The sequence below is a fragment of the Convolutriloba macropyga genome, chromosome 11, assembly GCF_964194025.1.
Source record: "Convolutriloba macropyga chromosome 11, txConMacr16.3, whole genome shotgun sequence".
NCBI lineage: Eukaryota > Metazoa > Xenacoelomorpha > Acoela > Convolutidae > Convolutriloba > Convolutriloba macropyga.
Genome location: NC_134478.1, coordinates 58,069,978 through 58,088,444, shown reverse-complemented (window position 1 = coordinate 58,088,444; position 18,467 = coordinate 58,069,978). Strand labels below are relative to the sequence as shown.

General features: G+C 33.1%; 1 protein-coding gene across 1 annotated transcript in view; it reads left to right on the top strand.

Moving 5' to 3' along the window:
• Positions 1-7,105: 7,105 nt before the first annotated feature.
• LOC142349524 (uncharacterized) overlaps positions 7,106-18,467 on the top strand; it is a 19,161-nt gene continuing 7,799 nt past the window's right edge. Inside the window, exon 1 of the mRNA XM_075401143.1 lies at positions 7,106-8,360. Coding sequence (XP_075257258.1) covers positions 8,063-8,360 — 298 coding nt within the window. The 5' untranslated portion in view covers positions 7,106-8,062. The remainder of the gene's footprint in view (positions 8,361-18,467) is intronic.

Below are 18,467 nucleotides of genomic sequence, written 5' to 3'. Positions count from 1 at the left end.
CTAATTATTTCAAAATTTGGGTTTCATCTAAAGGTAAAGAGATAGCTGAGAAAAGGTACTCGGCTTTTACTTGATATCTTCAAAGAGCGTTCTTCAGGTTAGATGATAATAGTACGTAAGTGTTTGCGAACTTATTGTTTTCTACCAAGTACGCATCCTTCATTTAGTCCGTTTTGCATTTTACCTTGTTGTAGTTATCTGTTGCGTTTGAATTTCTTGTTCATAACATCAGATATTGAGTTCTGATTGTCTGAAACAATGATTTCAATTTCGACGTTGAAGGTATTCATAATCGAGTGATTGCATGGCTTCAGTTTTTAGGTGTAAAAATTGCCAGTTTACATATGCTTTAAATCACTTCGCTGTAGACATCAGCTTCAAAAATTTTGCAGTGGATAATCTTGATAAAGTTTTCTGTTGAAGATAAGCAGCGACAATTTTTTGTATTCGAAATGTCATTAAAATGGTGAGGTATTTAGATTTACTGCTCAATGAGCTTGATATAGTCAATCTAAATCAAGTCGTTCACTAAAAGTGTTTTCCAAGTTATACTTTGCTTAACGACTGCTAGCCATATTCCAACAAGCTTTCAATTGCTAAACAAAAGTGGTAGCAATTATATTAGTCCTGCTGGTCTACATGTGCACTACCAACTTTCTGTCCCATTTTTTCGGCTGAAAATTTGACTTTTCGTCCTCAAAAACGGGATAAACTGGTAACTATGTCTGTAACTATGCTATGCTAACCGAAACTTGTTTGTAACTATGCCTTTCACCGAAACTGTTTGACACATAAATTACTGGTGTAATGGGCTGTTCTTGGAATTTGAGCCCCCCCCCCCCCCCCCGCCCCTGCTCAATTTATCCCCCCCCCTTTTGCCCCACTCCATCACATTCCTCCTCACCACAAAAATCGTTCCCTCCGTGCTCACCCCAAACCTCACCCCCCTCAGTTCAGCTGAAGCTATCCTCCTTAAACCGCAGCTAGCTACTGACGAAACCAACCGATCGACAGTCGTTTGAGAGCATAGCGATAAGTTACATCAAGTCGATGTGACGAAAGATTTATGTGTTGAATTAATCAGCAGTGTTAAATGTAGTCAATTTTATTTACAAATTGAGGAAGCCAAAAATGAGTGCCAATTCTCGAAGACGTAGCGGAGCGTTTAATAAATCCTATCAACACTTAAATATATTTTTCTATGTTTGTTCTGTCACCTACATAGAGATCTGATCCATGGTGTCTTTTTATTACCTACTCTTCATCTTTGAATAATCCGACAATTTTTTTGAGATGGTTGAGATGGTGTCATGGAAAAAACGATTATAAATTGCTGTTTCTTGCGTCCGAAAGTTCTCCCCTATCTTACCAGCTCATTGAACCAGATCTGAGATTCTTTTGTGTTACCTATGGAGTGAACCTTCTGATGAGTTTCACTTTTTTGACTCTTAAAGCTCTTTGGGAGACGTGTTAAGCATTCAAATGAGACATCAGAAGTTAGCACGAAAATATATCATTAATGTCCCCTTTTTAGCTTTCCGTCTAAATATAAATATGAAGTACTCCAACAACCCGAGAGTTTTCAAATATGGTGAAAGCTTTTCAATATTTCCAATATGCTGTAGATTTTCAATATTTTCAATATGCTGTAGATTTGTTTTAAAACAGTTTTGTTAATCTTTTACGTTGCTCGAGGCCTGACATGAGTTCTCCATTCATGTAGTGCATAAAATTTCAGGGTTCTTCCTCTAGACGGTCGTTTTTAGTAAAAAAATAATTTTCGCAGAAAAAGATTCATTTAGTTTTTTGTGACCCGCTGTTAGAAGGCGCGCAGTTTTTTTAACACTAGAATCCCACTTTTGTATAATTGAGTTATTTGACTCGTTGAATGGTCACAGTTTTCTTCAAAGTTAAGTTTTCTTTGCTTTCTTCAAAGCTTTCAAACTTTCGATTTTTTCCTTGAATTTTCAGTTTTTCCAGACAATTGTTGGAGAAAGTTTCTGCTTTGAAACTCACTGCTGTTCTCCTGCGATGATCACCTGTCCAGCTGTGAATTACTCAAATAGTTGAAAATCGCAATAATTGCGTTGATTTTTTAAATAAGGGAGTCGCAAAAAATAAAAAGGACTCGATTTGTCTGAAGTATTTGGAGAAGAGTAAAAACAACCGACCTTATTTGATTGAAGTCACCGAGATAGGCAATGTATAAAACCGAGGCCTTTTTCTAATTGGTTTAGCCAAAAGCGTTTATAGAATTTTTGGTAGTGACACTTGAACGATAACCACGGTACAATTGGTAGTTAGCGACCAGAGAAAGTTTTATTTAGTTAAAGAAAAATACTTGCTGTAACCTCTTTAAGTTTTTATTGATTTTTTTAAATAACATCAAACACGTTGCTAATTATTGTTTTTTGTGTTTTGATTTTTGCGCTGAATATTTGTTTTGAGCACATTTCTAGTTTTTCTATTTTAATCATCAGTTTGTTCAAAGGTAAAATCCCTTTTTGTTTCCAAGTTTTTTTGCGTGGTTTGTGCTTTAACCAATTATCATATTTTTTAGTGGCCTATCTTCATAACTCGAGTGATGACACATTTTCAGTTTTGTTTTAAATCTGGCTTTAACTATGTCGGAATTTTCACCATGTTTAGTTTTTTCGTTTTAATATTGTTCTTAACGGCTTTCACTTGTTCAAATAGCGCACCAACGACTGTGTCTACAGGTATGATACAAATTTATGAATCAGAGTGAACTGGCAGTAGTTATTTCATATTATCATGAGATTTTGTGGCTGCGTCAGTTAAAAATTTGTTTACTTTACTTGGTAAACAACAATTTTTGGTCTGCATCACTAATTGTGCAATGGGTAAGGTCAAATTTAAGAGGCAGAAAATTATAAGCCTTGAGACATTTCTTGTCCATAAATGGTTTTTTCAATTCTGACACTTGAAAAAACTTTGAACGGTAAAATCTTTGTTGAGCATAATTTTTTTATAGGAATGTAATTTAACATAACGGTGGTTATCAATACAACAGATCAAGTGTTTATGGATCATTTCATCGGTCTCTCTCACTTTTTCACATGTAAAATATTTGTTTTTATTCTCTCCACTTTGGTCAGGTAAGAATAAAAATAGTAGAACTCAACATTAATAAGGCTCCCGTTCGCTGCAAGCGTTTCAACGGCTCATCACAAAAGGACCAATTTTGGACTCTTCTAACTCTGACCGCGTAATTAAATCTGGTCCAATTACTATATACTAAGTAATTTATACTATCTCCTTTACCTCCGGAAGTGCCATACACACATGACTTCCTTGCACCAAATTTTTAGCAATTGTGGTAAATTGACAATGTGGTAGATATACGTTAATTGGAGGGGTGGGGTGGGGTCGAGGCAGGCTATATGTTTTATGTCCACTTTCTTCAGACTCTCCGAAAGTGAGCGGAATAATTGACGAAGCATGCAAGTACGAAGTTTCGGATGACATATCTGAGGGCTTATGTCCAACAGAGGGCAGAGAATTGTACGAATTTGACCCAGCGTCAAAAAAATGCCAGCCGTTGACAGGAGTTTGTGGAGCAAGGAAGAATATGTACAAGTCTGAGAGTGAATGTAATAAAAGTTGTGTTACGAAGGAAAGTTGATATCTGTGGTGAAATGAGAAATATGAATTTTTGAGGCTGTGGCTTAGTGTCCTTTGTAGTTTTTGAATTGAAAAGACTCGATTCAGATTGTGATTTAAGCCGATCGCATTAGATAATTAATTTAATCTCCGGTGTACGCTTTTACTATATAAATTTTTATTATATAAAGCTTTATTCTATAGATTTTTTCCCGGTGAAAATTGCCAAAATTTACACCGGATTATCTCATTTGTACAGTGAGCCATTTAATTTAAACAGATTGATCCATTGTTTTACAATTATAAAAATTACTTAGCATCTTAAGTAAAGTTTGCTGGAGTAAGAACTAAATAATCTATATATGTGCACGGGTATTGTATTTGGATATTTTAAAGCGAACTGTGAATATATGTTTTCTGTTTCTGTTTTCTTCGAATAATCAACATCTGAATTATACAGTTGATGGTTTTCAACGCTTTTTTAATTGCTCTTTAACGTGTTCTTTTTTGCGTGTATATCTGAATTATTTTTTAAACAAATTTTGAATTCACCTCAAGCAAATGTTGACATGGAGTTCAGTGAGAAAAGCGCAGATATGGTGCCGATATTACACACGTTTGATTTTTTTCATGTCAGCATTGAGAACCCTTCTTAATTTCATCATTTACCAAATTTTTGAGGAAAACGCTCTGCTTAGGTTGCTGAATTGACAGGTTTCGAACTGCTGAACACAGAATTATTTTAAAAGACAGACTCTGAAGATAATTTCTCTGTGTAAAGTCTTGATGTAGCACTTTATTTTTTGGGCCCTTTATTGGTTTGCATCTTTTTGTAATCTTCTGACGTTATTTTTCTTTGCTCGCTTGTCAATTTTTACCACGCTAACCGACAGTCAAATTTTGAGCGAGTGACCTGTACAGAATTTAGCATCAACTTTTTAACATCTTTTTTGACATCATTTTTCAGAGTTTTGTTTTTTTTACGTTTAAAAGAGCTATTTTCTGTCAGATATCAAATTAACGTTTCAAGTACCGATTATTTTTTTCGTTGAAGCACACATTTAAATTTGTGTTGCATACAGTGTTTCAACCTTTGTTTTCTTTTCTCAATTTTAATAATCCAATGCCAAATGGATGTTAATTTCGCTGGTGAATATGATAACACCCTAAGACCTCCAATTTTATGGTTTCAATAATTTTCAAATTTGGCATACTTGTTCAATGATACGTATTCGACGTTTTCTCTGGATTGCACAACGGCTAAAATTTTGGATAAATGGAAGTCATTTCTAAATCGCAGTGAATAATCACAGTGAATTTTATTCTAATAATCTAAGTCGTATCAATATTTTTTAAATAGTAAGTTTGTTTTGTAATCACTGGGTTCCATTTTATTACAGTTGGTGCCTACGTTTCTTAACTTCACGTGGTTTCATTTTCAATGTTGTTTTTCATTTAGCGACACTTCCTATTTGGCTGTGAGTTCTTAAGATCAAGAACGTGTTTCGGTCTCTTGAAACAAATTCTACGTATTCTACAGAAAATATTTTTTGACTTTATTGCAAATAAAGCCGAGCTGCTTCATTCGTGGTTTTAAACGACAAAATGCTTCTCAAGGGCCATATTAAGAAAACATCGTTAGATGTTTTCAAAAACTGAGTAAGACTTTTAAGTAAACATGTATTATTTCAAATTTTATTCCCAGAGAGACGGAATGCCACATTGCCTCTATGATGCTTGCAAAAATGGCGCAAAGCAATTGAACCGAGTATGTAGTGAAGTTCTTTAACAAAATTTGTTTTCCTCTTGTTTGACGTTATCCACAATTCTTAGCTAGCTTTGTTTTTAGAGATATGCAGCTGTAAACTGAGCGGAGCTGTATTGCGGTGCTCTTGTTTTTTTTTACAATCTGTTCACGTTTTTTTGGGTTTTTTTATCACGTCAGCGAGAAGTCAGAATTGAAGTGATGTGAATTGAAGTGGAGCAAAAAGTGAGTAGATTGAAAGAGTGAATTTTTCCTAAGTACCTTTAAACTGGAGTGAGAAATTGGTATTTGAACAGAATCTAGGTTTTTGTTCTCAGTGTTTCTTCACATGAGTTCCATTAATATGGTGCGTACATTTTCTAATGACGCCTGTTTGCAGTTGATTGAACTCGTCGACGGGCAACTATTGCTTTTTTTAACTTGACACTTTATCATAAAATTATCTTATCTCTGAATCATATGATCTCTGTTGTCTACGCACATTGTATCTTTAATAGCAGTATCATTGGTTGCTAATGAGACATATATTAATTTATTTAAACGTTGAGTTTATGGCTGTTGGTTATCAAGTCTGACACTTTTTGTACTCAAATTATTTTAATGATTTTTTTAGTGTATTTGTTGTACTTTTTGTTGTCTTAGCGTTCAATCTCGTTCAAGGGAGAAGTCTCATAGAGACAGGCCGCTAATATGTATAATTTTTACCGATTTAAATGTTTTAGTTCAAAGCTAATTCTTTCTTTTGCTTTGACTTTCATTCTTTTCTAGAATTTTTTCCAAATTTTTGAGGTTCCGTGTTTTTTTTTGCTGAATTTGGTTTGCTATCTCTTAATCTCTTTAATAACAATTCGCGTCGGTCACTAAGGATGACTAAATTAATTGAATTTAATTGTTCCATTTTCAGCTGTTTTTCATTGAATTGTGCGTTTTTCATTTTCAAATAATTTATTTGACTTTTTGGTTTTTCTAGTATTTGTTGTACTTATTACTGTTTTATCCTTTAATCTCATTGATGTCAGATTTCATCGGTTGCTTGTGGTGAATCTAATTAGTCGCATAAGTTCACATCTATAGTTTTTAAGGTTTTGACACCTGGTTTTGTAAAATAAAAGTTGATTTTCTGGTCTCTAGCGTTTAATTTGGTCTTATCACTTAGTTCCAAAACAACAAAAAATTCTTGTTGACCTTCTAGTACGGCGAATTTTGATCAATCTATTGGCTTCAAGTTTTAGCTAATGTTTTCATTCACTAAGATGACATTTGTTTTCGAAAGGTTTGAATTAATTTGCGAATCTTGCCTTCATTTGTAGTTCATTTGTTGATTTTCTTAGATTGATGTTGCTATGAAGCTGAGGTCAAATTTTCTAAATGACTTTTTGCTCTCACTAACGGTGTTTGCGCGCGTGACGTCATTTCTCACTATTTCTAGCAAAGGTTTTTAGATCGTTTGCATGATCAGATTTTGATCATACGTGACCTACCTCACTCGATAAAATGGTCGTTGCACTTTTAAACTTAAGTTTAAGGTTAAAGAAAGTCATATATAATAAAGGTCCCTTATAAAAAGGGCTTCTGTGGCACGCATTTTAACAAGCTTTATTATATCGCTGAACTTAGTCTTTCGTAGCTATTCAGGCAATCTGCTGGCTTGCGAAAATGTTGAAATTCTGTCTGTTGCAGAAGCTCATGCGAATTGTCTTCTTAAGAACACATGGAAATGAAAGCGCATGGAATTTCTGCAATAAAATTAGACTTGTCTTTTTAAATTGCGATTTAATCATCTTCCTTCACTCTGCTAACAGTAAAACAAAAACCATTGCTTTCAAAATGTTAACTAATATACAAGTGTGGGGTTATGTCGACATTTTGGTATCTTTTAATGGGAATCGTCTGTTAAATTGTTTGTGAAAACAACGTTTTTCAGTTTTGCAGAGGTTACACGATGTCATATGGCAACATACATCGGTGACGTCACGGTAAAAAAAATGCTCTGTATGCTTGCTGTGAGAGTATTTTTAGAAAGCTTAATTTCTCAGTAATAGTCGAATAGTTATAGTTTGAGTCTAGTAGACACAACAACTGAATTATCGTACATTAAACGGATGAATGTTGCAGAAGCTTTAAATTTTCATTTATCCATTTGTTTCTCGATTCAGAAAAAATTTACCTGTGTTCTGTTACGCTAGCATTGATTGAACCTTTAACTGTTTACAACTGTCTGCTATCTTCAGTCGCCTTCCTGGAGTTTTTTCAACCTCTCCCCGGTCAAATAAAACAAAATAAATTTTATATTTAAAGTGAAAAGATTTGTACTTTTTCACACCCTTAATTTTAACGATTGTAATTGCTAAAACTTTTTTTATTTGCAAATTCGGTAAACAACACAACCCAATTTAAATACACACTTTCGTGAACTTAGTTTTGGGATATTCCCAGCATAAATTTAGTGTTGAAAAACCAAAAATTTGCAAGCGCGAAAAGCTGGGGAGACGAGGTTGCGTAGGGGGAAGCAATCTGTCCTGCTAGTCACTTTTTGAACCTGCAACTTACTTCAAAATTCGCGACACAATCGTGAATAACTAATTTCGGTCCATCCTTGTGTCAAGAAAAGTTGGGCTACAACACTACCTACTACTGCCACTACTACTAATTCCAAGGCGAAACCTGTTCAAGATGGAAATACCGACAGCTGCCTTCAAGACTCGTGACCCGGAGGGCGTCATGATTGAATTTCGCCGCCATGTTTATGAAAACCTGGATCCCCGATATTTGGATGGCCATGAACCGGACGGGTTGTCGAGAATTTTTGACAATTTGTCCTTCCGACACAACCTTGGCCTGACTGAGCACGACTGCTATGCTACGATGTTGTACTTTTTAAGAGATTCGGAGAATGAGTGTCTTGTCGGTGTTTTGAATGATGTTTTGGAAGAACGTCGGGAGCCTATTCCTTCAGATCTTCAAAGACCAGGTAATTGTGATTAGAAAATGGACATCATTCTCAGTGGTTTGAGTTCATCATTTGATTTTGCTCATGATTTCGGTTATTTCATTTCATCATTGATCTCAATGTTCCGATCATTCTCATCATTTTGAATTTTGTTAATCTATAGCAGACACTTTAAAATAATTTCCGTAAACTGTGCGTTTGAACTAATTTGCTAATTTTGTTTCTCTGCTATCGAACTTCCTTCTTAATGGTCCGAAATTTTTTTCAAAACTTTTCACTTTTTGTTTACGCGCCGTAGTTTTGAATCCAATTTTGATTAATATGAAAGTTATCAATTATTTAAAATAGGGGTTCCCTCTAAAATTGGAAAGGAAAAATAAACACTTCGCTCGGGGGGGGGGGGGGGGGTTTGGGAATTGAAGTTTAAGATTAAAACGATTGAAAGGAAAAATTTGTAGTAAATTTAGTTAGGATAAATGGAGATTGCTCAGCAGTATACAGTTTCAAGGCTTATCGGTCACAATTTAAACTATTAGACAAAAAATTTCTAGAAAAACCAATTACTTTCTCAAAAGTTTGTTTCTCAAAAGTTTTTTGTAATCGTTTCTATATATTCTGCTGGTTACAAAATAACGTCAGAACTCTTTTTAATTGCTCTCGAACGAAGTTCATAGCAGTTATTGTAAACGTGTTTATCTTTTTTATGCAAATTTTTTACTTGACCGTTTTTAAGCTCCTCTAGAAAATTCTTTGTTTTCCCAAGTGAATTTTTCACGCTTTTGTTTCTCATTTTTGATCTCAATTGCTCTCACTCCGAAGTAAAGCTTGTCGCTGAATTGAAATTGATTGCAGTATAGCAACAATAAGGGACTGGTAGCCGAGTGGGCAGTGCTGCTGGTGAGGAATCGGGCGGTCCATGGTTCTAATACTGGCGTGGTGAATTGTTTTTGCACCCATTAAGACAAATGTATCTAGGCTACAGCCCCCTAATTAAATTGCCTCGCCTGTCGTTCGAGAGGAATTCTTCCGACATGAGTCGGTTTTTGTTTTCTGTGTGAAAAATATTCTATGGAAAACTGAAGACTTCAGGCAATTTAATCAGAATATTGAAAATAAACTTTGAAAATAAATTAAAAGTAGAAAACATTTACTTTTCAATATTCTAGAGTTTTTTGCAAACACTTCTTCTTATTTCCATAAAACTGACGAATTCTCAAATAATCTCAAAGCTTTGGAGGCGTAAAAAACCAATTTTACAAAATGAACATCCAATGAACCGAAAATATTACTCAAAATTAGAGACGGAAATCTTTTCTTGTTTGTATTCTTTATGTCAGAGCAGATCTTTTGAAATAATCTGCTCTAGAACAATAAAATACAGAAGAATTTGAGACTTCGGATTGCTTGGTTGAAAAATCTATTACAATTAAAATACGTTTTTGGAAATTATAAGAAAATTGTCTTTCCACTCCTCTGTAATTTCAATTTGCTGTTTGTACTGATCCTTTCCACTCTTTGGTCGGCTTTTTCTAATAAAAAACCAGCAATTTTTTGTGAAACTCGTCTTATGGAGAACCTTTGGGAGAGAAGAACGGAATTTTTGTCCGTTTCAGTGCAGAAGGTTTATTGAAATTTCCTATTTCTATTAAAACTGCTCTTACTTAAAATATCGAAACGGCCAAAACATATAGTTAACTGACAATCATTGTTGCTCAACGCTACTACATAAGTTTTTTTAAGCATAGCTGGCAGAAATTAAGAAAAATTAGAATAACTTTTTAATATTTACTGCAAATAGCGGTATTTGTAAAAAGTTTGTTTTTTAAAATATGTTTATTAAGTCTTGCTGATAACGAACAAAACCGCTAGATTTTCATATGATGCTTTTGTCAATTATGCTTGTGGATCATTAAAAATGAGAAAATTAATCAAAAATTCTTAAAGATCATTTCATAAATTTGAACAATCACAAATTCTCAGACTTCATTTCAAACTATACTCTCATTTTTACCATCAACGGTTCAATTGCCTCAAAGTCAAAACCTCAGTTTCCTGAGGAAAACAACTTAGACATCAGTGAATTTCACGTGCTTTAAGTATATATCAGGCGCCAAAAAACTTTAATGCAGTAATTCCTTACAGTTTCAAGACTAAAAGTTTACAATTTAATTTGTTTGACCAAGAACTTGTATAAAAATCAACTATTTTGTTTTCTCAAAAGTTTGCTTATCAAAATCTTTTTTTCCCATTTATTTATATGCTAAAAAGTTGTTTAAACCGTTTCTGTATATTCTGAATTGTTTGTTTCTCAAAACTTTGTTTCTCAAAATCTTTTTTAACCGTTTCTATATATTCTGCCGGTTATATTATAACGTAGGAACCTTTTTTAATTGCTCTCGAACGAAGTTCATAGCAATTATTGTAAACGTGTTTTTCTTTCTTTATGCGAATTTGTTGCTTGACTGTTTTTGCGCTCTTCTAGAAAATTCTTTGACTTCTCAAGTGTTTTTTTCACGCTTTCGTTCTTCATTTTTGAGTGATCTGTAATGCTCTCACTCCGAACTAAAGTTTGGTGCTGAAATAAAATTGATTGCAGCATAGCAATGAGAAGGGATCGATAGCCGAGTGGGCAGTGCTGCTGCGAGGGATTGGGCGGTCCATGGTTCGAATACCGGCGTGGTCTATTGTTTTTGCACCCATAAAGAAAAATTTATCTAGGCTACAGCCCCCTAATTAAATTGCCTCGCCTGTCGTTCGAGAGGAATTCTTCCGACATGAGTCGGTTTTTGTTTTCTGTGTGAAAAATATTCTATGGAAAACTGAAGACTTCAGGCAATTTAATCAGAATATTGAAAATAAACTTTGAAAATAAATTAAAAGTAGAAAACATTAACTTTTCAATATTCTAGAGTTTTTTGCAAACACTTCTTCTTATTTCCATAAAACTGACGAATTCTCAAATAATCTCAAAGCTTTGGAGGCGTAAAAAACCAATTTTACAAAATGAACATCCAATGAACCGAAAATATTACTCAAAATTAAAGACGGAAATGTTTTCTTATTTTCTTGTTTGTATTCTTTATGTCAGAGCAGATCTTTTGAAATAATCTGCTCTAGAACAATGAAATACAAAAGAATTTGAGACTTCTGATTGCTTGGTTGAAAAATCTATTACAATTAAAATACGTTTTTGAAATTGTAAGAAAATTGTCTTTCCACTCCTCTGTAATTTCAATTTGCTGTTTGTACTGATCCGTTCCACTCTCTGGTCGGCTTTTTCTAATAAAAAACCGGCAATTTTTTTTGTGAAACTCGTCTTATGGAGAACTTTTGGGAGAGAAGAAAGGAATTTTTGTCCGTTTCAGTGCAGAAGGTTTGTTGAAATTTCCTATTTCTATTAAAACTGCTCTTACTTAAAAGATCGAAACGGCCAAAACATATAGTTAACTGACAATCATTGTTGCTCAACGCTACTACATGAGTATTTTTAAGAATAGCTGGCAGAAATTAAGAAAAATTAGAATAACTATTTAATATTTACTGCAAATAGCGGTATTTTAGAAAGTTTTTTTTAAATCTGTTTATTAAATCTTGCTGATAACGAACAAAACCGCTAGATTTTCATATGATGCTTTTGTCAATTATGCGTGTGGATCATTAAAAATGAGAAAATAATCAAAAATTCTTAAAGATCATATCATAAATTTGAACACTCACAAATTCTCAGACCTCATTCCAAACTATTTTCTCATTTTACCATCAACGGTTCAATTGCCTCAAAGTCAAAACCTCAGTTTCCTGAGGAAAACAACTTAGACATCAGTGAATTTCACGTGCTTTAAGTATATATCAGGCGCCAAAAAAACTTTAATGCAGTAATTCCTTACAGTTTCAAGACTAAAAGTTTACAATTTAATTTATTTGACCAAGAACTTGTATAAAAATCAACTATTTTGTTTTCTCAAAAGTTTGCTTATCAAAATCTTTTTTTCCCATTTATTTATATGCTAAAAAGTTGTTTAAACCGTTTCTGTATTATCTGAATTGTTTGTTTCTCAAAACTTTGTTTCTCAAAATCTTTTTTAACCGTTTCTATATATTCTGCCGGTTATATAATAACGTAAGAACCTTTTTTAATTGCTCTCGAACGAAGTTCATAGCAATTATTGTAAACGTGTTTTTCTTTCTTTATGCGAATTTGTTGCTTGACTGTTTTTGCGGTCTTCTAGAAAATTCTTTGACTTCTCAAGTGTTTTTTTCACGCTTTCGTTCTTCATTTTTGAGTGATATGTAATTCTCTCACTCCGAACTAAAGTTTGGTGCTGAAAAAATTGATTGCAGCATAGCAATAAAAAGGGATTGATAACCGAGTGGGCAGTGCTGCTGCGAGGGATCGAGCGGTCCATGGTTCGATTACCGGCGTGGTCAATTGTTTTTGCACCCATAAAGAAAAATTTATCTAGGCTACAGCCTCTGAATTAAATTGCATCGCCAGTCGTTTGCGAGGTATTCTTTCGACAATTTTTGTATCCCAAAAGTTCTTCTTCAGGCAATTTAGGTTTCTTAATTTAGATCTCTCAGATCAAAAATCAACTTTGAAAATAAACCAGATGTAGAAATTTTTTTTCTAATTTCCATAGTCGTTTTTGCAAGCGATACTTTTTAATTCCATCAAACCAATAAACTCAATAATCTCAAAGGTTTGGAAACCTTAAAAAACAATTCCACAAATTGAACGTCAAATTCACCGAAAACAGCTATCTTTTTGTTTGTAATCTCTATGTTGTCAGAGCAGATCGTTCGAACTAATCTGTTCTAGAACAACAGAATACCGAAGTGTTTGAAAGCTTTGGGTTGCTTCGTTGAAAAATCGTTTATAAATATAACAGGTTATTTTGTTGAAAATTGTAAGAAAATTGTTTTTCCGCTTATGTATTTTTAATTGCTCTTCGAACTGATCCTTTCCAGTCTTTGGTCGGCTTTTTGTATTAAAAAACGAACATTTTTTGTGAAACTCGGCTTATGAAGCGCAAACTTTTTCTTGTGAGCAGAATAAACAATTTTCATTTCAGTGCAGACAAATTATTAAATTTTCCGGTTTCTACAAAAAAACAGCTCTTACTTTAAATTGTGAAACGGCCAAAACAATCTTAACTGACAACCTTTGTTTCTCAACGCTACTACTTGAGTACCTTCTAGCATAGCTTTCAAAATTCCTTTACTTTTTAGACACAATTAGAGTCAGAGTGCAAAAGCTGGCAGAAATTGAGCAAAATTAGAATAACTATTTAGTATTTACAGCAAATTGCGGTTTCAAATTTTTTTTTGAAATTGTGTTAATTAAATCTTGCTAATAACAAACAAATCTACTAGATTTTGAAATGCGGATTTTGTCGATTATTATTATGAAACACCAAAATAAAGAAAATTAATCAAAAATTCTCAAAGATCGTTGCATATTTGTATATTCACAAATTCTCAGGCTTCATTTCAAACTATAGTGTTTTCTGTACGATTACCGATTCAATTGCCTCCAATTAAAAACCTCGTCTCCTGAGGAAAACGTTTAAGATATCAATGAGTGTGACGAGCTTTGAGTATACATCAGGCGCCAAAAAAAATTAAAATGCAGTAAATCCTTAATGTTTCAAGACTAAAAGTTTACAATTGAAACTATTTGACCAAGAATGTTAATAAGTGTCAACTTTTTTGTTTTTTCAAAAGTTTGTATATCAAAATCTTTTATCGTTTATATATATGCTCAAATGTTTTTTAAACGGTTTCATATATTCGGAAAGGTTTGTTTCTCAAAATTTTGTTTTTCAATATCTTTTTTAACCGTTTCTATATATTCTGCTGGTTATAAAATAACGTACTAATTTTTTTAAATTGCTCTTGACCAAAGTTTTTAGCAATTTTTGTAAACGTGTTCTTCTCTCTTTGTTGCTTGACTGTTTTTGCGCTGTTCTAGAAAATTCTTTTAAATTCTCAATAGTCTTTCACGCTTTCGTTCCTTTCATTTTTGAGTGATCTTTATTGCTCTCACTCCGAACTAAAGCTTGGTGCTGAAATAAAATTGATTGCAACCTCGCAATAATAAGGGACTGATAGCCAAGTGGGCAGTGCTGAAAATTGAATTTTCGGACAATTAAGATCTCTCAGATCAAAAATCAACTTTGAAAATAAACTAAAAGTAGAATTTTTTTGTAATTTCTAGAGTCGCTTTTGCAAACAATTCTTCTTAATTCTATAATGCCAATAAACTCAATAATCCTCAAAATTTTGTAGACTTTAAAAAAACAATTCCACAAAATGAACTTCTAATCAACCAAAAACTTTACTGAAAAATTAGACAAGTCTTTTCCGATCTTTTTGTTTGTATTCTTTTTGTTGTCAGAGCAGATCGTTCGAGCTAATCTGTTCTAGAACAATAGAATACCGGAAAATTTGAAAGCTTTGCGTTGCTTGGTTGAAAGATCTATTACAAATATAACAGGATATTTTTTTGAAAATTTCTACTATCACCGATTCAACTGCCTCAAAGTCAAAATCTCAGTTTCCTGAGGAAAACTATAAAGACATCAATGAGTGTGACGAGCTTTGAGTTTTTATCAGATGCAAAAAAAACTTTAAATTGCAGTAGTTACGTACAATTTCAAGACTAAAGTTTACAATTTAAACTATTTGACCAAAATTTTCAAAAAAACTTCTACGAAATTTAAAAAAGCTAATATTCCCGTTTTGCTCATGAATTGTGAAAAATGACAAAACTTTTCGAAGTCTTTAAATAGTTCATTTTTTTGTCAGCTCCACGACAACCAATGCAATTTCTTCAAGATTTCCACACGTAATTTTCCAAATAAAATAATCAGAGCTCAGACGAACGTTGACGACCCTTGAATAAAGATCAGATGCCAGAATATTTTTTATATTTTTTTGTGGCGAGGTTAGTATTTTTTGTTTGTTAGTGGGGAAAGTGCACTTGTTGTGGCTATTCGTTTGTGTCTTTGAGTCTGAAATGTTTAATATGTTTGTGTGAGAGAGAGACAGACAAAGAATCTTGAGGAAATTATATCAGTAGTGTTGAAATTCAAACAAACATTCAAAATTAACTTATTGAAGATAGTAATGCTGACAGAGTTTGTGGTTTTAAATGTTAGACACCCATAGAGGCAGAGAGCGGAAACTAAAAGTAGAATTTTTTTGTAATTTCTAGAGTCGTTTTTGCAAACAATTCTTCTTAATTCTATAATGCCAATAAACTCAATAATCCTCAAAATTTTGTAGACTTTAAAAAAACAATTCCACAAAATGAACTTCTAATCAACCAAAAACGTTACTGAAAAATTAGACAAGTCTTTTCCGATCTTTTTGTTTGTATTCTTTTTGTTGTCAGAGCAGATCGTTCGAGCTAATCTGTTCTAGAACAATAGAATACCGGAAAATTTGAAAGCTTTGCGTTGCTTGGTTGAAAGATCTATTACAAATATAACAGGATATTTTTTGAAAATTGTAAGAAAATTGTTTTTCCACTTTGTATTTTTAAACTGCTCTTCGAACTGATCTTTTCCAGTCTTTGGTCGGCTTTTTGTATTAAAAAACAAACATTTTTTGTGAAACGCATCTTATGAAGAACAAACTTTTTCTTTAGGAGAATAAACAATTTTCTTTTTATTTCAGTGCGGAAAAGTTTCTATAAAAACAGCTCTTACTTAAAATAGTAAACCAAAAATTCTTAAAAATCATTTCATAAATTTGAATATTCACAAGTTCTCAGACTACATTTCAACTTAAATTGTCATTTCTACTATCACCCATTCAACTGCCTCAAAGTCAAAATCTCAGTTTCCTGAGGAAAACTATAAAGACATCAATGAGTGTGACGAGCTTTGAGTTTTTATCAGATGCAAAAAAAACTTTAAATTGCAGTAGTTACGTACAATTTCAAGACTAAAGTTTACAATTTAAACTATTTGACCAAAATTTTCAAAAAAACTTCTACGAAATTTAAAAAAGCTAATATTCCCGTTTTGCTCATGAATTGTGAAAAATGACAAAACTTTTCGAAGTCTTTAAATAGTTCATTTTTTTGTCAGCTCCACGACAACCAATGCAATTTCTTCAAGATTTCCACACGTAGTTTTCCAAATAAAATAATCAGAGCTCAGACGAACGTTGACGACCCTTGAATAAAGATCAGATGCCAGAATATTTTTTATATTTTTTTGTGGCGAGGTTAGTATTTTTTGTTTGTTAGTGGGGAAAGTGCACTTGTTGTGGCTATTCGTTTGTGTCTTTGAGTCTGAAATGTTTAATATGTTTGTGTGAGAGAGAGAGACAGACAAAGAATCTTGAGGAAATTATATCAGTAGTGTTGAAATTCAAACAAACATTCAAAATTCACTTATTGAAGATAGTAATGCTGACAGAGTTTGTTGTTTTAAATGTTAGACACCCATAGAGGCAGAGAGCGGAAACTATCAGAATCTTAAAAAATGTCAATCTTAAAAAATGTCTTGATTTTTGCTACAAATTGGGGATTCAATTATGTCAAAAGCCACAAATCTGTGTTTTTATTTATTCCTAATAACAACTCTACATTTTTTTTAAAAAAACCAATATTCCCGTTATGCTCATGAAATATCATGATTGCCAAATTTTTCGTAATCTTCAATAAGTTAATTTTGAATGTTTGTTTGAATTTCAACACTACTGATATAATTTCCTCAAGAGTCTCAAACTCAGTTTTCTGAAAAAATTCAAAGCTTAGACTAAGGGTGACGAGCCTTGAGTGAAGATCAGATCTTTTTCTTTTGTGGCGAGATTTGTGTTTTTTAATTGTTTGTTTTTGTGCTTGTGTGCACTTGTGTGGGTGTTCGTATGTGTGCTTGAGTCTGAAATGTGAATTATGTGTTTGTGAGACAGACAAAGAAAAGGAGAGTAAGTCTGAGAGAGTTAGTTGTTTTGAATGTTAGACAGCAATAGAGGCAGAGAGCAAAAGCTGTCAGAATCTGGAAATTAGAATAACTTCTGAATATTTGCAAAAAATTGCAGCTTAGTATATGTTGCAAGCCAATATTTTGTCTCTTTTCTCCTATAATACCACTACAATATTTCGAAAATGAAACTAGTATTTCCGTTATGCTCATCAAAACATTAAAATTGTTTTCATCAAAATTTTCTTTAAAAAGTTAGTTTTTATTTTTCGTGTCAGTTTGACCACTAGCGATAAAATTGCTTCAAGAATTCCGAACTTTGTTTTCCAGAACAACAATCAGAGCTGAGACGAACGTTGATGAAACTTTTAAAAATCAGATGCCAAATTGAAAAGTTTAAAATTGCTTTTGTTTGCGTTGCGTGTGTGCTTGTGTAGGTGTTTGTATTTGTGTGAGTAGGTGTAGTGTTTGTGGTATATGTGGGTATCAGAGAGAGAAAGAGATCTAGTTTTAGAGATTGGGTTTCTTTAACTGTTGGATAATTGTAGAGGCAGAGGGTTAAATGTAGATAAATGTAGAGGCATGATTATAACTGTCCGCAACCTTTTTGTCCAAAAATTTGAAAAGTTGAGTTTTGCTGCAAATTTTGGCTTCAAGTCAGTACAAAATTTAGATTTTTTTGTATTTTTTCTCGCTGACGACAAAAAAGTTTTTCCATTATACTCATAAACATCAATCTGAGAAACATTTTTCGAAAAACTTCAAAAAGATGCTTTTCTAAGTTTATTAGCAATTTACATTTTTACCGCTTGAATTTGCATTGAAAAGTCCACGCGCAGTTTTTTAGACAAAAAGACAGAACGAAAGGTGACGAACCTTGAGTATTCATCCATTGCCAAACAGATTTTTTTAAAGTGGGTTTTTCCGTGTGTTTCAAATTGTACTAAACTTTTCTTTCTAGAATGTGCCGAAGTTTCCCTTTTTATCTGCCGCCCGAAAAAAAGACGGCATATTTTTTGATGCAAACAGTACAAAGAGTTTTCTCCAATGCATATAGGTTGCTTTGGGATACCCACAATGGTTTTTCTGACAAGGTTTAAAAGTTCTTATTGCGGCCTTGAGAGGCATTTTGGGACATTCTGTGCTACCCACAGACTCGCACGAGTCGTCCTGTTGATGCATCCTGTCCTAT